This window comes from Trypanosoma cruzi, genomic scaffold (assembly GCF_000209065.1).
Source record: "Trypanosoma cruzi strain CL Brener 1047053516785 genomic scaffold, whole genome shotgun sequence".
Taxonomy (NCBI): domain Eukaryota; phylum Euglenozoa; class Kinetoplastea; order Trypanosomatida; family Trypanosomatidae; genus Trypanosoma; species Trypanosoma cruzi.
Window position 1 is genome coordinate 1 of NW_001849491.1, and position 13,989 is coordinate 13,989.

General features: G+C 55.7%; 2 protein-coding genes and 2 pseudogenes across 2 annotated transcripts, besides 6 other annotated features; all 4 read left to right on the forward strand.

Moving 5' to 3' along the window:
• Nucleotides 1-1,003: a sequence feature (heterozygous, Esmeraldo-like haplotype).
• Tc00.1047053510555.10 lies at nt 248-1,861 on the forward strand (annotated as a pseudogene).
• Nucleotides 1,004-5,516: a sequence feature (areas not merged during assembly with more than two copies in the genome that could not be assigned to a particular haplotype).
• On the forward strand, nt 3,614-4,075 carry Tc00.1047053510555.21 (uncharacterized protein; the record flags this gene model as incomplete). The annotated part of the gene is made up of 1 exon (XM_802663.1): nt 3,614-4,075. One exon carries the CDS (start codon nt 3,614-3,616, stop codon nt 4,073-4,075), a length of 462 nt encoding a protein of 153 aa, XP_807756.1.
• Tc00.1047053510555.30 (mucin TcMUCII, putative) lies at nt 5,428-6,060 on the forward strand (the record flags this gene model as incomplete). The annotated part of the gene is made up of 1 exon (XM_802662.1): nt 5,428-6,060. The coding sequence occupies one exon, from the start codon at nt 5,428-5,430 to the stop codon at nt 6,058-6,060; it is 633 nt and encodes a 210-aa protein (XP_807755.1).
• Nucleotides 5,517-6,362: a sequence feature (heterozygous, Esmeraldo-like haplotype).
• Nucleotides 5,855-5,948: a microsatellite.
• Nucleotides 6,363-13,989: a sequence feature (areas not merged during assembly with more than two copies in the genome that could not be assigned to a particular haplotype).
• Nucleotides 6,761-7,291, forward strand: Tc00.1047053510555.41 (annotated as a pseudogene).
• Nucleotides 7,291-11,286: a mobile genetic element.

The window sequence follows — 13,989 nt, forward strand, 5'->3', positions numbered from 1 at the left end:
TTGAACGCACCCCAGACACACTCATATGCATGGCACGCACACAACTGTTTGCGTGGAATCGCATTTGAGGATGGGTGCGTGCGCGCTGGAGCCATACTGTGCAGCCCTTTGTTTTGTGTGTTTTCACATTTCTTACTTCATTGCTGTTTGTTTAGCTGTGTTTTGTTTCTAATTGTTTTGTGTGTTTTCTGTTTGCTTGCTGCTGGGCGTTGTGTGTTTTTGCCCTTTCACTGGTTTCAACTGCCTCATGGTGTGTGTGCGCTGCCGCTGCTGGGCTGCTGCCATTTGTGACTGTGCGGTGGCTGTGCGTGTTGTAGCGGCCGTGTCTCTACTTTTGCTTCCGCTCTGCGTTGACGGGGAGTTGGTTTGTGCTGAAGGCTGCAGGCAAGTGACAGGAGTGATGGCGATGATGATGACTGGCCGTGTGCTGCTGTTGTGTGCTCTCTGCGTGCTGTGGTGCGGTGCCGAAGGAGGTTGTGAAGAGGCATCCGCAGGTTTTCAGTCTGATGCGTCCGATGGTCTTGTGGGGGAAGGTGTAGATTCACAGGATTCACCGCCCCCTGAAACTAATGGGGAGAACGAGGGGCATCGTTTGGAGGGGACGGATTTGGGGCAAATAAACTCATCCCCTCGCGGTGGAACTGTGGGGCTAGAAAACAAGTTGGCAGTGATACCTGCGGGATCTCCGGTAACATGAAATCAAGTGTTGTCGAATGAAGCGCTGTCCTTGCAGTCACCACCATCACCAAAACCATCAGCACCAGAATTACAGGATTTACCAGAAGGCCCAGCAGTATCCGGTGGCAGTCAAGGTGGTGGAGCTGACAATGCTGTTGGTGGTGTTGTTGGCCCCAGTGGAAGTTCTTCTGGAAGTGGTGTTAAATCTATGGTATCCGCTTCTTTTTCCGCCGGTACGCTTTCACCCCCTAATCCCGTTGACGGTGATGTTTTGCAGGGCGGCAAGGGTACGACAGCCACCCTGAGCATGGATTCCTCAGAAGAAAGTGTTAAGTCACAATCAGCAGAACCCCCAGCACCCGCACAACCCAACTTGGATAGACAAGAGGCGTCAACATCTAATGCAGAAAACCATTCCTCTATTAAACCACACACCGCAGGAAATGAAGTTGTTAATGGCGGTGCAACTGGAAAGGAGAACAAGCAGAGGGCCGCAGTGACGGGAGGACCTTCCAGCGACACACAATCAACAACATTGCAACCAGCTCCACAAGAACAACCAAAAACCGAACTAATAATAGTGCCCGCAGGAAAAGAACGCACAACAGACCCACATAGTCGAGAAAAAGAAGAAAGAGACTCCAAGAAAGCACCACCACCACCACCATCACCGGCAAATTCAGCAGGAGGAACCCCAGCAGCAAAAGACTTACAAATTTTAACAGAGGAAATGCACCAAAAGCCACCGTCAGAAACCCAAAAGGAGCTTTTGGGGCAAGAAACGCCCTCAAAGGATGACGCAGAAGATCAAAACACTGAGGGCACAGCAATATCGGATTCGGTGAGGGACGAAGCTGCCAGCAGCTTATTGGAAACAACAGCTTCACCCATCTCTACAAGTGGCGGTGCTGATACAAAGAGTGTAGCGAGTAAGGATGCTGATAATGCTCAACAGACCAATCATAAAGAAACACACAAAGACCCCGAACCTCAAAATACGAATCCTGCTTTTACAGCCACTGAGGCACTACCACAAACAGCAATACCACTCACCACCGCTCCAACAAATGATAAGACGACACCTGGCGACAGTGACGGCAGCACCACGGTGTCCCACACCACCTCCCCTCTTTTGCTTCTTCTTGTTGCGTGTGCGGCTGCTGCTGCGGTGGTGGCCGCGTGAGAGTGAGGGGAGAGAGAGCCGTGCACCGCCCGCACACACACTCGTCCTTCTCTCTGTGTGTGTCCCCTTGCATGGACTCTCGCCCTCACCTCACCCCACGATGCACACACATAATGTGCCCATCGTATATATGCATGCACACCCATGCAGGCCCGTTGGTGCTCTCTTTTGCACGACACGCACCGCTGCCGTCCTGCCTGGCTGCATGGGCGGAGCACCGTAACTGTTTTTTTGTTTCCGTTGCTTTGAGTGGGCGACCTCTCTCTCTCTCTCCCTGTGTGTGTGTTTTGCTTTACGGGAGCAATGAGAGTGTGTGCGCTGGTCATCCCACCTGTTGCTGCGCGTCCCCACTGCTGGGTGGACGCCCCCCACGCTTCGGCTTTTTGTTGTTGGTATTTTTTATCCTCTGCCTGTGTTGTGGTTGAGTGCACCCATCTTACTTTTTTTGATTTCTGGTTTGCTTTGACTGCGGACGCCTGATTCCTCTTTGTGTGTTCTCACATTGTTTTCTTTCTCCTTCTAAAAGTGTCAGCCACTCGTATCCTTGTAAAGCCACCACGTCCTTTCTTTTAAACATACGCCATGCGTCAGTTGATCCACGGCACCCCACGGTCTGCAGCGCTGCTGGAGCTACTTGTGGTGATGCCTGCGAAGTGAATTGCCAGCGAGTGCTTTGCTGCCACCCTGACGTATCCTTTGTTTCCTTGACGATGTAGGGCGTGCCGACGGCGCGTGGGCGTCTGTGGTGCTGGTGAGGCACGTGCGTCTCAAACCGTATGATGCGTCGCAGGTGTGCAGCGTCGTTTCGAAGCACCAATGGGCGTTTCTACTCATCATGGCGTCCACAACGGACCCGGATGGCAGCAGGAGGCACTGCGATTCCTCCTGGTGTTGCACAGCGACTTTCTTGGACGGCGCGCTTGATTGGCAGCTCTTGGGGCTTTTGCGGGAGAAGGTGGGAGGTTGAGGGCATGAGGACTGAATTGTTTTGAGTGACAGCGTTCCGTTGAATTGCGGCCAGTCGTGGCACTCTTTTGGGGTTTGGCGGCCCGTCTCTTTTGTTTACTTCCCACCGCAGCACGTGGATAACACTGGTACGAGGAACACTTGTTTAGACGGGTGTGAGCTGCTGCCGTGCGTGGTGCGTGGGCTATGTGATTGTGTGGGGAGGTGCATGGAGTGACAATACTTCTGTTTGGCATGTCGCGGTGTGTTGGAATGATGTTCGGAAAACATGTGAGGGGTGTTGTTTGTAGTTTGTGTGTCTTCTCTGGTGGAGCCGAGATGTGTGCGGGGATTGTGGCATTGCTGGCTGACGGTTCCACGTCACTTTTCAGCATTCCTGGATGTGCTGAGGAATGACGGCTGGCGACCAGCGTGTTGGCACTGCCGGTGGGAATAAGTACACGAGGAATTGGCCATTTTCTCTTTCCCATGCTGGAGCCGATGAACTGGCAGGAGGGCACCGGCTGCAGGCTGCCTGCCAGCACGTGTGAGCAGCGGATCCATGCACACACAGACGCTCATCGCAAGAGCTTGTGTGATCACAGTGGCTTTTGTGGCGTGCTTTTGTGGGCGTCAGCCCGTCGGAGAATGTGTGAAGCAAACGGCTGACGGAACACGAGGAAAATAAGTGCGTGCACTGTGCCGTGTTTCGGCGTCGATGGCAGAGCGGCAGGAGGCCCGTGCTGGCAACTGAGATCTTTGCGTCGCGAGGGATGTCGGTGTTGATTTTGGATTGTCGAGGGTGAAATGAATTTGCTGCTGCCCGTGTGTGTGACGACTCCGGCAGAGGGCGAACACAAAAGGGAAGGATGCAGGCGCTGCGTGTGTGTGCAGGTGCCATGCAACAGCGTCACAACAAACATGCTGCGACTCGGTGACCCTCACATCGCTGTGGTCCTGACGAACAGCCCAGGCACGGCCCGCATCGATGCACTTAGTGGACGGAGTGAGGCATTTTTTGAGGCGCTGCAGGGTGCAGGATGTGTTGACGCAGCCACGACGTGCATGGAGTGTCACGATGGCACAGCCGGCTGTGGCTGGTGGAATATTTACTTCTCGGAGGCAACAGAGAGAGAGAGAGAGAGCTGCTGCTGCTGGCGTCGTTGCTGCCTTTTGTGGCCTCCCATGCCGATTATTGTCTGTCCGCTGATCATGGGTGGTGTGCCTCCACTAGTGACGTCGTCTGCAGGCATTTCACAGCACCAATGAAACACACATCACGTCGCATGCTTTGGCTGTGGATATGGTGTCGTGCATGCAGCCGGCATTATTTTGCCCGACTCCTTTTCACTGCCTTGCGACAAATAGATGCGTCCCCGCCCGAGTCATTCAATGCAGCTCCGTGTGTTGTACTGCCAGCACAATACTCTCGTGTTGTCTGACGCCTGGCTGACAGTCAAGCACCACTGCGTTGGGGCATGCAGGGATGTGGACTGCCGCTCACGGTGTTGGGCACCGCTGTTTGGATGCGGCGGCCACACGAGCGGATGTATTGTGGCACAATGAAATGCGTGAAATACGCGGAATCACAGCGGCTGCAATGATATCGACGGTGTGGCACCACGGAATATGTGAGGGGGTGATGCATGATGAACCACAGTGGGCGGCATGCGAGGGAAGTGCACCGCGACGGAGCGTCGCCCCGCCCTCAGCCTGCAGGGGAATGTACGCCCACAAGAATATATGGTCGAGGCACCACCAAACACACACATGCCCTTCTGTGCACCAATAAATAAGAGCGAAGGTGCGTTCTGGTGCGTGGGAGTCCACTCACATATTCTCATTTCCACCGCAATAAACGGTGAGGAATCAGGTGCCACGGCAACGAAGGAGGAAATAAAAACATCTATTGCAGCACTTTTACCAGCGAAAAGCAGGAACAACACAAACTGAATTATTGGCTGCACCAACACAATAAAAATTCACAAGAGAAGGAAACAGTTGTGCACACTGCAGGAACCCCCAACACACGATGAAGGCATGAAGGTTTACCCTCCGCAAAAACAATAACAACATATGCAGGCATCTTCCACCCTCCAAAAAGAAACACGAATAAATGGCTGCTTTATTCCATTCCTTGCGCTTGACTTTGCGTGTGCGGCTGCTGCTGCGGTGGTGGTGGCTGCGCTTCCCGTGAACCAACAATCCACGTGGAGTGCGGTGATCTCTGCTTTTTCGATGGTTTCTTTGCTTTTGTGTTGCTGTGGGCGCTGCACCTATTCTCGTGTGTGTGTGTATCCTCCGTGAGGGGTGCAGACACGACGGACCGCTCTCGCCGTATGTGCATGCGGTGGAGCCTTGTGTGCCGCTCCTGTTTGCTTCTCCCTCTTCCATCTGTGTGTTGGTGTTGTGGCAGGGCTGCGTGTGTGTGTGCCTGTTGCCGTGGATTGGAGTGTGTGTCGTGCGTGGTGTGCGGCGTACGGTGCATGCCTGGCTGCTGCCCTCTCCTCATGTGGTGTGCCCTCTGTGTGTGTGTCTGCCGCACCTCTCGTCTCCCCTGTTGCTCTCCATGTCCCTCACTGTGCAGATCAGCTCCACACCACCGAACGACCACACTCACGATGATGACGTGCCGTCTGCTGTGCGCCCTGTTGGTGCTCGCCCTGTGCTGCTGCACTTCCGTGTGCGCGACGGAGAATATTGAAGATGCGGACGGCTCCAGTTTATCGCGTGCTTTGCCAGAGGGAGCAGGTGGGACAGGGACGCAAAGAACGTCCAGTAAAGAACACAAAGGAAGTGGGAGCCAAACGTCACAAGGATTAAGTTCCGGGAACGGTACTACACAAAATCCAGGTGAAAACGATGCGGTAGAGTCAAGCAAGCCGGACGGTAAGGAACCGAATTCAGGCACGACGACCAATACCGTACAAGACACAGGCACGGGATCGGCTCCGTCAGCGAGTCCCGATCCAAAACCTCCGGGGCCTATTACAGAAGAGCAACCAGGTGGATCCGCTAACCCAGTCCAACAAATTCAAAAGGCAAATGCGCCAACTACGACGACCACGAGAACCACGACGACGACCACTACAACAAAGGCACCAAGTACTACGACCACAGAGGCGCCAACTACAACGACCACCCGCGCACCGTCACTTCTTCGCGAAATCGACGGCAGCCTCAGCAGCTCTGCGTGGGTGTGTGCCCCGCTGCTGCTCGCCGTATCCGCGCTGGCGTACACCACTCTGGGCTGAAGAATTGTGTGCGGGCTGTGCGTGCCAGCACTCAACTGCGGGGACTTGTGTGCGTCTACTGTGGTCCGATGTACTAAACAGGATAAACCAATGATTGTGTTTTGCTTCACTTGCTTCCGCTGCCCTGCTGTGTGCTCCTTGCCGCTCCCCGCATCCGTCACGTTGAACGCACCCCAGACACACTCATATGCATGGCACGCACACAACTGTTTGCGTGGAGTCGCATTTGAGGATGGGTGCGTGCGCGCTGGAGCCATACTGTGCAGCCCTTTGTTTTGTGTGTTTTCACATTTTTTACTTCATTGCTGTTTGTTTAGCTGTGTTTTGTTTCTAATTGTTTTGTGTGTTTTCTGTTTGCTTGCTGCGGGGCGTTGTGTGTTTTTGCCCTTTCACTGTTTTCAACTGGCTCATGGTGTGTGTGCGCTGCCGCTGCTGGGCTGCTGCCATTTGTGACTGTGCGGTGGCTGTGCATGGTGTAGCGGCCGTGTCTTTCCTTTCGTTTTCTGTGCTTTTGCAGCTTGGCTCCACAGCGTTGGGCGACTCCACTGTTTGTGATGATGGCTGGCCGTGTGCTCTGCGTCCTGTTGGCTCCTGCAGTGATGTGCAACAGCTCGTGCATGTTTTCGACGGCTGCTGCGACGGTGTGTGTGTGCGGCCCGCTGGTGATGGCGCGGTGACTGCTGAACAAGCGCGGGCTGTGATGGCTGCGGATGGAGGACCGTGGCCGGTGGCTCTGGACGAAAGGGGAACGTGAACTCTGAGGTTGATAGCAATCAGGAAGACGAGGAGGGTGGAGAAAGCACGGCGGGTGAGGGCCATAATCCCACCCCCGCAGGACCACTCACTGCTCCGACGAGGCAGGATCAATCCTGCAGCGACCCACTGCGAAGTAACAATTGCAATCCGTCCGGCACTGGCAGCGCCTCTGCCGCTCAGATGCGTGGAAATGGACAGGAGTCTTTGGGCGGAGGGCACGCTGGTGGCGGGAGGACCTCCCAGGGAAGTGAGGCTTCGGAAAAAACCGTCACGGGACAGTCACAGTGCCAGGGACGGCAAAGGAAACACCGCAAGACGATGAAGGAGGAGAACCCGGAGCGCAACACGAGGCCGACCAAACCACAAAAATGACGATGATGACTTGTTGCGCAAAAACAGCAGTGGAGCAGGAGGGTCACCAGCGAGATCGCAAGGTGCGCCACGACCCGATGGTGGCGAGAATGCTCATTATCATTTTTTCTGTACTTTTACCAGCACGTCTAGCTATACAATGCCATCTGGGTGCCGAGGAGGCGGTTGAGCAGCGGAAAAAGCTTCCTGCTATGAAGCAACTGCCATTGGGAGAACATTTCGCTGCGTAGATCTTCCTCAATGCCCAGCCGTTGGCGCGCAGCGGAGGTGCCTGGGCATTCTAGAAGCAGATGGCGAAAGGTTTCCTGCGGGTCAACTGGCGTGCCTGTGGAAGTTGGCTGATCCTGCGGTGGCAGAGACCGCTTCCTGGCACCACAGAGCGAGTAGCGGTGAGTGTCTTGGCGAATGGTACGACGTCACTTCTTGCTGGGCTGGGTAGTAAGGCATGTCAGCGGGTCCGTGTGCCATATGGGCGCCATTCCATGTTCCGTGTGTTGTCCGCTTGCCATGGTCTGCGTCGCACGCTGAGCCGCAGGCTCGTCAACATGCACTGCACAATGTCCGCAACAAAACTGCCGGTGCACGGACCGGCCGGCACGCATCAGTGTCAAGAGACGCTGCCAGATCCGGTCCTCCGTCCAGTCGGTCTGGCGGAACGGGTCCTTGTTGAGGGCCGCTAGGAGAGACTGGCTTTGTGTCGCCACAAGCGGGGTTTTTACGCCTGTGCTGGATCCGAGGGATAATCAGCCTCTCCAGGGCCAGGAGCAGCGCACTGGATTCCCTCCTGCAGCTTCAAGGGCGTGTGCCGCAGTTGTTAATTACTTTCTCTATTATCTGCGAGGAATGCAGGGATGAAGGCGGTATGACAACCCCTGCTGAATTGGGAACGTCGACATCGCCATCCGTTGCGAGTATCCACGAGCGGTGGCTGTGTGGCGCTAGAGCCTCTTTACGGACTCTGCGCATTTCCCTTATCAGTTCTTTTTCGTCGGTGATCGAGTGCTCCATCGGAAGTTCCACAGCGATGGTGACCCGGTGAGCGGAGGCCGCAGACCAGGGAGGAATGGAGCTGCGAAAGAACCGCTCTTCGCGTGGTGAGTCCTCGGTGATGCCGTAGCCCTTTGCGTATGCGTCTACAAAAGCATATAGCTCGTGCCGAGATAATGGCGGGACGCGGAAACCTGCGCGAGGCGAAGGCTCAGACGTTGATTTCCGCTTCCAGTCCGTCTGACAATTGCGTGTGTTATCAACCATGGAGAGCCGCACGCAGACGGACAGCATGGAGCGGCGGTATATTTGCTTCTAGGAGTGCGGATTCCCGCTGAACTTTGCTCGGAACTTCCCTGACAATGCGTGCCAGACCTGCGTAAGTCTTTTGCATCTCATTCTTTGCTGAATCCTTTGCTACTTCCCATATGAGCTCGCTGCCGTAGCGTAATTTGGATGCGCCGTATCCGATAATGAACGTGCGTGGGTCATGTGGAGATGGCCCCGCCTCTTTATGCGCAATGCGGCGTAGCTGCGATATCCGTTGCGATGTGGCAGTGCATTGCTTGGAGGCCGCCACATTTGCCGTCAGTCGCGGATCGAGGTCCATGCAAAGAAGCTTCGTAGTTCGCGACGCCCCCATGGTCATGACTGGAATTTTACATCCAGCCACTTCCAGGGGCCACTTTCTTTCACGATCATAGTTTGACTCCGTGTGCGTGGAGAGTGTGGGCCAAGCGGCTTTGCACTTTGACGGGTTGATGGCCAGGCCATTTTACTGACCCCGCGCGTGCAGTTTTTTGAGGACCGTGTTGGCTGCAGGAATGGTGTCTTCCCGAGAGTGGCCGTTGATTACAATGGAGAGATCATCCGCGTGCATGTCTGCTGTGACGTCTGAGAAGCCGTTCAGCAGATTGAGAGGTGGGTGTGCGTAAAGGGAGAACAAATATGGTCCCAACACGGACCCCTGAGGAACTCCTCGCAGCGTGGAAGACCGATCGCTGTGTCTGTTGCCAACTCGTGTCTTCGCGTAGCGGCCACGCAGAAAGTTTCTAAGCCACCTTCTACAGTTCACCCCCGGGATATTGGCCGGCAAGCGACTGAGGACTCGATGATCTATGAACTCAAAAGCCTTGCTGGAGTCAATCAGCACCAACGGAGCCCCATAGGGCCTGCAGTGGAGCTGGCTTCCAACACCGCTCTTCTTTGGAAGGTTCACTTGGAAGTAATCGTTTCTGTTATGCTCAACTTCATGTATCAGGTGTGCCAGCTGCATCGTCGTGGTATGCATACTACGGCACGCATACTGGTGCGGACGAGGCGTCCACAGCCAAAGCAGTCTCCTCAATGCCATTTTCTCAGCAACCTTACCCACGATGGAAGGAAGGCTGATTGGTCGATATGACTCCGTTAGCGCCGGCGAATGACCGGGTTTCAGGACTGGGACGATGGTGGCTCGTCGCCACTGGACCGGAATCGTGCCGGCTGTCCGGCTGTGGTTGATGCGGCGGAGAGGGAATCGGAGACACTTCGTCGAAAGGTGTCGTAGCGCCTCGCTGTAGACTTCTTCCGGTCCGGGGCCTTGCCGTACGGTGTGCTACGCAGCGCTGCACGCAGTTCCGCTTGATTAAAAGAGGCATCCAGAGAGAGGGGAGAGAAGAAACCTATCGAAGATGAGGCGGCCGACTCGTTGTTGTTCTGCGGCCTAAGAAGGGGGTGGAGAAGAAATACACAAAGACTTGTTTTCCCCGTTATTTCCCGTTGGAAAACCCAATCGCCTTGCGAGGTGGGGAGGAATCCAAGATTGAGTGCATCCGCTGCTCTCCTTGCTGTCCTGAAATTATTCTTGCGGCCATCGTACATCAACGCCGTTGTGGGAGATGGAATTGATGTCTTTTTACGTCCGGAATCGTATTTTTTAGGCGAGTGGTTTGCCTGGGTTTAACTTTCTGATGCGACGCCGATATTTGCTGCGCGAGCGCTCACGGAGTAGGAGGAAGAATTGGCTCCTTGTCCGTTGCGTCTCTGCTTCACGGTCGGGCGTCGGTAACTGCAGACGGCGGGCCTTGCTGTCGGTAGCAATCCGCTCTGCCTTCGCAAGGGTGTCACCCCGGAGCTTGGGATCATCCTTGTGCATGCCGCGGGGTCAATGCCGTCGAGGTGAAACTGCAAGTGCTCTCGTAAAAGCTTTAATGCCGGTTGATTGCCTTTTTATGGTCGCATGCTGGAAGTTGTGCGTCGAGGTCGTTGGCGAAGGACTCCCACTTGGACTTCCACCAGCTGTAGAAAACTCGACGTACCGAAGTGGGTGGCGAGGGTATGGTATCCTTAAATGCCTGATGCAGCGTGAATGTCAACACATAGTGGTCACTGAGCGGCGGCACATTGGCTGTCCAGTCGGACACGGTAAGATGCCTTGACCATGTCCGGTCGATACAGGATCTCTCTCTTCCACCACGAGCATACTTTGTTTCACCAGGGGTGTTAACCAAGGCGGGTCCTGCATCCGTGCGCGGTTGTATGAAATTCTACAGCGGAGTTGCTTGGAGGGGTCTCCAGGAAGGGCTCCCACCGTGGGCGACGCACATTGAAACCTCCACACGAAATGAGCGGCGACGAGACCGAGAGGCAGTTCAGCAACCGCCTAAAGGTTGTGTCAGTTGCGGCGGTGGTCTCATATAGGTGCTCGCGACAATAAGATCACGGTTCTGACCCAGCGCGACCCGGACCACCACCACTTCGAGGCTGGAATCACGTTGAGGAGTGATGAGGGGCATACGCTTGGAGCGGAGGTTTTTCCTCACCAGCGCCGCTGCAACACCTTTCTTGCGGATACGTGATTGTGCATGGAGCACATACTCTCCAGTATGCATGCTGGCGATCTGCTCCGACGACTTCCGGGTCTCCTGGATGGCTATCATGTCTGCTCCTTGCGCCGTTATAGTTGCGAGTTTGGCCGGCGTCAGTGAGGGAACGGTCATCTGGAGTGCTGCTATGGGGCTCGGGCTTCGCTCAATGTCTCCGCCTCGCAGTAGCTTTTGCCTCTGTGCGTCACTTACGGCACGCAGACGACATGTGTAGCGCTGGTAAGCGCCGACGAAATCCGGCAGCAGTGAAACCCGCTCGTCCGTCGCATCGTCTGAATCCCACTTGCTGCGATCCCCACTGCTGTCCGCACACTTCGTGCTTGCGTGCCCCCTGGTGACCGGGATATGCGTTGGCCCTTCGCGCTGTATGCGCTTGAATTGTCCTTTCGCGACTCTTCGCTTGTCTTGGCACCTGGCCCCGGCGGTGTATTGAATGCGTTGCTGCGCCATCTTGTACCCGCAGCCCGCTGCTCGCTCAGAACGATGAGTAGCACCTCCCTTGCTGACGGTAGCCTGCGAAGTTCCTGGGAAACGGGGGACACTACTCGCACCCGCAGACACGGGAAGAACGCATGCCGCACGGAGATTTGTCGGCCCCTCCCGCTGCTCTCTGTCCTGCTAGGAGTGAGCGAAGGACTGGTCCACCGCCGCCTGTCAGCGCTGCTGGCACGCCACCGACGTCAGCCTGTATCCACGCCACGACGCACGGTCTCCGACGTGGTGACGCCTGTGAGTGACAAAACGGCACGAGGGCTGAGCGAGCGCATCGCTGTGGAGTGTGAGCGTCGCAGGGGCGGCGTCCCGCGCTGCACCGTCGCCGTCGCCGCTCTCTCGCAGTCCCGACCGGCATCTCGACTGCGTTCGACACCGTTGACGATGGGCGACTGCTGGCTGGGCTCGGCGGGCTCCCGCGCCTGTGCTGTCGAGCCCAACACTGGTTGCGCAATCACCTGGGAGGCGGCCGCGTTGGGGTGAGTGATCGCGAGCAATGTTCACGAAAGCAGCTCCCTTTAGCCGAGGCAGCCCAATGCAGCACGTGGATAACACCGTTCCGAGGAACACTTGTTTAGACGGGTGTGAGCTGCTGCCGTGCGTGGTGCATAGACTATTTGATTGTGTGGGGAGGTGCACGGAGTGACGAATACTTCTGTTTGGCGTGTCGCGGTGTGTCGGAATGATGTTCGGAAAACATGTGAGGGGTGTTGTTTGTAGTTTGTGTGTCTTCTCTGGTGGAGCCGACATGTGTGCGGGGATTGTGGCATTGCTGGCTGACGGTTCCACGTCACTTTTCAGCATTCCTGGATGTGCTGAGGAATGACGGCTGGCGACCAGCGTGTTGGCACTGCCGGTGGGAATAAGTACACGAGGAATTGGCCATTTTCTCTTTCCCATGCTGGAGCCGATGGACTGGCACGAGGGCACCGGCTGCAGGCTGCCTGCCAGCACGTGTGAGCAGCGGATCCATGCACACACAGACGCTCATCGCAAGAGCTTGTGCGATCACAGTGGCTTTTGTGGCGTGCTTTTGTGGGCGTCAGCCCGTCGGAGAATGTGTGAAGCAAACGGCTGACGGAACACGAAGAAAATAAGTGCGTGCACTGTGCCGTGTTTCGGCGTCGATGGCAGAGCGGCAGGAGGCCCGTGCTGGCAACTGAGATCTTTGCGTCGCGAGGGATGTCCGTGTTGATTTTGGATCGTCGAGGATGAAATGAATTTGCTGCTGCCCGTGTGTGTGACGACTCCGGCAGAGGGCGAACACAAAAGGGAGGGATGCAGGCGCTGCGTGTGTGTGCAGGTGCCATGCAACAACGTCACAACAAACATGCTGCGACTCGGTGACCCTCACATCGCTGTGGTCCTGACGAACAGCCCAGGCACGGCCCGCATCGATGCACTTAGTGGACGGAGTGAGGCATTTTTTGAGGCGCTGCAGGGTGCAGGATGTGTTGACGCAGCCACGACGTGCATGGAGTGTCACGATGGCACAGCCGGCTGTGGCTGGTGGAATATTTACTTCTCGGAGGCAACAGAGAGAGAGAGTGAGTGAGAGAGCTGCTGCTGCTGGCGTCGTTGCTGCCTTTTGTGGCCTCCCATGCCGATTATTGTCTGTCCGCTGATCATGGGTGGTGTGCCTCCACTAGTGACGTCGTCTGCAGGCATTTCACAGCACCAGTGAAACACACATCACGTCGCATGCTTTGGCTGTGGATATGGTGTCGTGCATGCAGCCGGCATTATTTTGCCCGACTCCTTTTCAATGCCTTGCGACAAATAGATGCGTCGCCGCCCGAGTCATTCGCTGCAGCTCCGTGTGTTGTACTGCCAGCACAATACTCTCGTGTTGTCTGGCGCCTGGCTGACAGTCAAGCACCACTGCGTTGGGAAATGCAAGGATGTGGACTGCCGCTCACGGTGTTGGGCACCGCTGTTTGGATGCGGCGGCCACACGAGCGGATGTATTGTGGCACAATGAAATGCGTGAAATACGCGGAATCACAGCGGCTGCAATAATATCAGCGGTGTGGCACCACGGAATATGTGAGGGGGTGATGCATGATGAATCACAGTGGGCGGCATGCGAGGGAAGTGCACCGCGACGGAGCGTCGCCCCGCCCTCAGCCTGCAGGGGAATGTACGCCCACAAGAATATATGGTCGAGGCACCACCAAACACACATGCCCTTCTGTGCACCAATAAATAGGAGCGAAGGTGCGTTCTGGTGCGTGGGAGTCCACTCACATATTCTCATTTCCACCGCAATAAACGGTGAGGAATCAGGTGCCACGGCAACGAAGGAGGAAATAAAAACATCTATTGCAGCACTTTTACCAGCGAAAAGCAGGAACAACACAAACTGAATTATTGGCTGCACCAACACAATAAAAATTCACAAGAGAAGGAAACAGTTGTGCACACTGCAGGAACCCCCAACACACGATGCAGGCAT